Source organism: Tupaia chinensis, unplaced genomic scaffold (assembly GCF_000334495.1).
Source record: "Tupaia chinensis unplaced genomic scaffold, TupChi_1.0 Scaffold145659_1, whole genome shotgun sequence".
Classification (NCBI taxonomy): Eukaryota; Metazoa; Chordata; class Mammalia; order Scandentia; family Tupaiidae; genus Tupaia; species Tupaia belangeri.
The window spans coordinates 1285914-1289686 of NW_006205516.1; the positions used below are offsets into that span (position 1 = coordinate 1285914).

Consider the following 3773-nt stretch of genomic DNA (forward strand, 5'->3'; position numbering starts at 1 on the left):
AGAGACAGAGAGACAGAAAGTGAGAAATCACCCCCCAGGGGGGATGGCCACACCACAACCCCTTTTTCTTCCCCTCCATTCTCCTCTCGGAATCTTGGGCACGCACGCAGATGCGCCTGGCATGAGTTTAAACCACCGGGTCCGGGACTTGAACCACAGTCTATTACGTGGGAGTCCAGCGACATAGCCATTACGCCAACTGCTGGTCCCCTTCCTGGCTTTCTGATTCTCATGCTTCTTCATGTGTTTTGGAACCAAGCGCATTTTTCACCCCTCCCCACGAAGGAACTGGAGTAGAGTTTAGCTTGGGTTGGAGCCACGTTAGCTAGGAGTCTGTAGGCTGCCTATGTGCGCTAGACATAGTGTCAGAGTTTACAGGCTGAAGCCTTGTGCTGAGTTCCTGTGAGTAGCTGCTTTCCCCTTTCCTTATTCATGGAAGAAGGCGAAGGGAAATGCCAAGCCACGGGACAGATTTTAGGCTGTGACGTGGTTGTTAGCAGGAAGCAGCAGTTGAAATTTAAGGAACCCACCCTGAGGAGTGAAAAGTGACCCTCCCCAAAGTGAACAGGAATAGAGACCCTGGAATCTTCATGTTGGGCTGTTACCTCACCCCAGATCTCTCCACCTCTGGATTCCTCTGGACACATTAGAGAAGAAAGCGTTGGCGTATTTGTCAACTAGTCGGTGCCATAATTTGGCTCTATGAGCTAAGGGACTGGTAAGTTGTGTTAAAGGGGCTCTGTCCCTTTACATTTGGGGAATATTTCAACCATTTCTTCTTCCTTTTTCTTCATCTGCAAAATGAGGTTAATGAAAATCCCACCTCTGAGTACCACACTCCCCTTTATAGCTTTCGTTGTTATTTCTTTTTCCTTTACTTACTCCTAAAATAATACCACAGAGGCATTAAAATAGATGCTTATATATATATATATTTATTGACATAGAAAGAGGCCCACGACATATATTGTTTGGTGAAAAATTATAGAGTATAGAACAGCACTTATATTTGATCACTTTTATCTATACATATAACTATCTGGATAGATAGGTATAGAGAAATATCTAGAAGGACATTCATGAAAGCATTGACAATGGAAATATAAGGATGAAGAGTTGGGGTGAATTCATACTTTACTTTTTATATTTTTCTCTATTTGAAGACTGCACATTGAATTATGCCACTTTCACAAAGAGAATAAAGCCATCAAGAAATGGGCACACACAGGAAATAGACCCTTAGGCAGCTGGGCCAGGGAACAAGGACATGAGTCAGGTCATCTCCCTCCACTGTGCTGGCATTCAAAACTCTTCCCCATCCCAAAAGAAAGTTGCTTTGTGTATTAATTCATGCAAGTAGAAACCCTCTCACCCCAGTTTTCCTATCGCTGGATTCACTTACGGCTGGGGCTAGCACCTTACTATGGCTCAGAGGGGTCACTTAATTCACCAGGGGCCTCTCTTGACCCCTCTTCAGTGTGTGTCAGCTCCTGCAGGGTGATGATCAGATTCTCAAAAACCTGGGCCCTGCTGCTGCTCTCATTGTCACAGGTTTCTTTTGAGTGGCCCTCCTCGCCACAGTATGAACAGCAGATTGTGTACTTCCGCTTCCTGACTCTACGCACATCTATAGGAGCATCATTCTTATACCTTGAACCACCACTGGTGGAAGGAGACTGAGCCCCAGAATTATTAGGGGAATCAATGAGCAGTACTCGATCCCTGGACCTGGCCCTGCCTCTGAAGAGAGGGCCACCAGAGGATGAAAGCGGAGGGTCCTGAGACTCCACCAGGATCACGTCCTCTTCGGAGTCATCCAGTGTATCATCTATCTCTATCACGTTGCAGTCGGCACCGTCAATTGCTATTGGCAGGGAGCCCTGAAACGCCACGGGGCTGGCTGCCCTCTCCACCATTGACTCAGATCTTCTGGGCCGCTTCCGTTTAATAAAAGTGTCATCCCAATCCTCCTCCTCCCTGATCATCCTGACTAACTCCAGGAAACTGGGAAGTCGCTCCTGTTCATTTGCGTACATCCGGAGAAGCTCCTTGAGCCTCAAGCGCAGGTCCCTAGTCAGCTCAGCACCTAAAAGGAGCTGGTGCAGGCGAGTCTGGTTTGCATCTTTCTCAGCCAGGATGCCTGCCTGAATAGCATTCTGGAGCTGCACCTCTAAACGGATCACATAAAGGGAGGCTTTCTCCCCTTGTGCCTGCAGAGTGTTAAAAAATTTACCATGAGCAGTCATACTGCTTTCAGACTCCCCAAACACCAATTTCATGGCTCGCAAAAAATCTGCCACACTTAGGTTGGGGTTGGCCGCCTGGAGCAAACGCATGACCTCCCGGGCAGGGCCCCTAAGGGTTTTCATCAAGCGCTTGAGCTTTTCCTCTTCAGAGTGATTCCAATCTGGCAGGATCCCATTGACTTGGATCAGCCAGTTCTCAAAGGTTTCTTCCCCCTGTGCTGGCACCACCCTTCCAGAGAACAACTTCATATTCCTCTGTGCCATGTTGGCCATTAAAGGACCCAGACTTCTCCCCAAGGACCTCAGCATGGAATGGGCCCAAGGTGGCAAGGGTGTGTTCTGCCGCTGGCTGTTACCCACACGTGCAATGATGCTAGCCATGACCAAAGGTGACAGGGTATGTGAACACAACAAGATGCTCAGGCTTTTTGGAAAAGCAGAATCTGCAGGAGTGCTGCGGGCTCAGCTTTGCACCTTAGTAAGGGCTGTAAGAAAAAGAAAAAAAGGGGGGGGAGAGGGTGGTTAATAAGGAAGCAGGCTGAATGTTCTGCATATATCTGCTAAGTGTCCTAAAACTATTCTGTAGGAGCCTCCAGGAGCAAGCCAGCATCCCAAGGCTAGCAGAGTGCTTTCTGCACCCACATCTGTCTCTTTCTGTCAGTCCTTCCAGAGGGACAAGTGTTGTTTCAAATTCTAGGTGGATTTGTGTGGAGTTAATTTGGGCCTCTCAAAATAGGACACAATGGTCACAGATTTGTGGAAGAAAATAAGATCCTATTAACCGTGTAGTCTCCGGTCTCAATCACACCCTCTCATCTCAGTCTCCCCACCGATTATTCAGATTCTTACATGAGCTCGGAAGCAAGAGCGTGCTTTTATTTCACTTCCAGCCTCTGCCACCGGTATTCTCCTGAGAAAGCTCGACTCCAGATCTGGTCAACCAGTGTCCACAGAGGGTCGCAGATTCCAGGCCTCAGGGCAACAAGACTGCGTCATAGCGGAGGGCAGGATAGGGGAGAGTCAGAAGTCATTCTTAGACTCCTCTCGTCCACCGCCCCAACTGTGGCCAAGCACAAAATTCCCTCTCTCCCTCCTAAATACAAGTTAAAGCGACTCTCTCCCCCTCCATTAAAGTTCCCTTGGGAAATCATTGGCCTACGAGCTCCGCACCCCCCCCCCTGCAAAGAACTCAAGTTTGGATTCGGCTTTGACGGTCAGCCACGGAGAAATGGACCAGGAGCTGGACACACCCACCCACCCACATATTCCTCCCCAGGAAAAAGGGAGAAGATGCAAAGGCGTTCATGGCAAAAAGCTTCCGATTCCTGCACCCCCTGCCCCTCGCCTCTCTCATCCGCGAATCCAGGCAAATCCTCCCCAGATGGCAGCATCTAGGTGAACCACACCTCCTCCCTCAGCACAGCCGGCCCGCAGCCCACGGGAGTGCTCCTTCCCCTGCCTCGCAGTAACCGGCTCTCCAAGCCCGGAGCTGCCCAGTACCCGCGAGGATTTCCTCTCGCCTCTCCG

At 49.5% G+C, this 3773-nt stretch overlaps 1 protein-coding gene across 1 annotated transcript; it reads right to left on the reverse strand.

The window, feature by feature from the left end:
- Nucleotides 1-958: 958 nt before the first annotated feature.
- Nucleotides 959-3232, reverse strand: ZCCHC12 (zinc finger CCHC-type containing 12). The gene is made up of 2 exons (XM_006168267.2): nt 3096-3232; nt 959-2731 (listed from the first exon to the last, which is right to left on the reverse strand). The coding sequence occupies exon 2, from the start codon at nt 2625-2627 to the stop codon at nt 1422-1424; it is 1206 nt and encodes a 401-aa protein (XP_006168329.1). The 5' UTR covers nt 2628-2731; nt 3096-3232; the 3' UTR covers nt 959-1421.
- Nucleotides 3233-3773: the final 541 nt, after the last annotated feature.

Excerpts from the sequence above, each read along its gene's own strand:
- ZCCHC12 (XM_006168267.2), bottom strand. The coding sequence starts at position 2,627 with ATGGCTAGCATCATTGCACGTGTGGGTAACAGCCAGCGGCAGAACACA.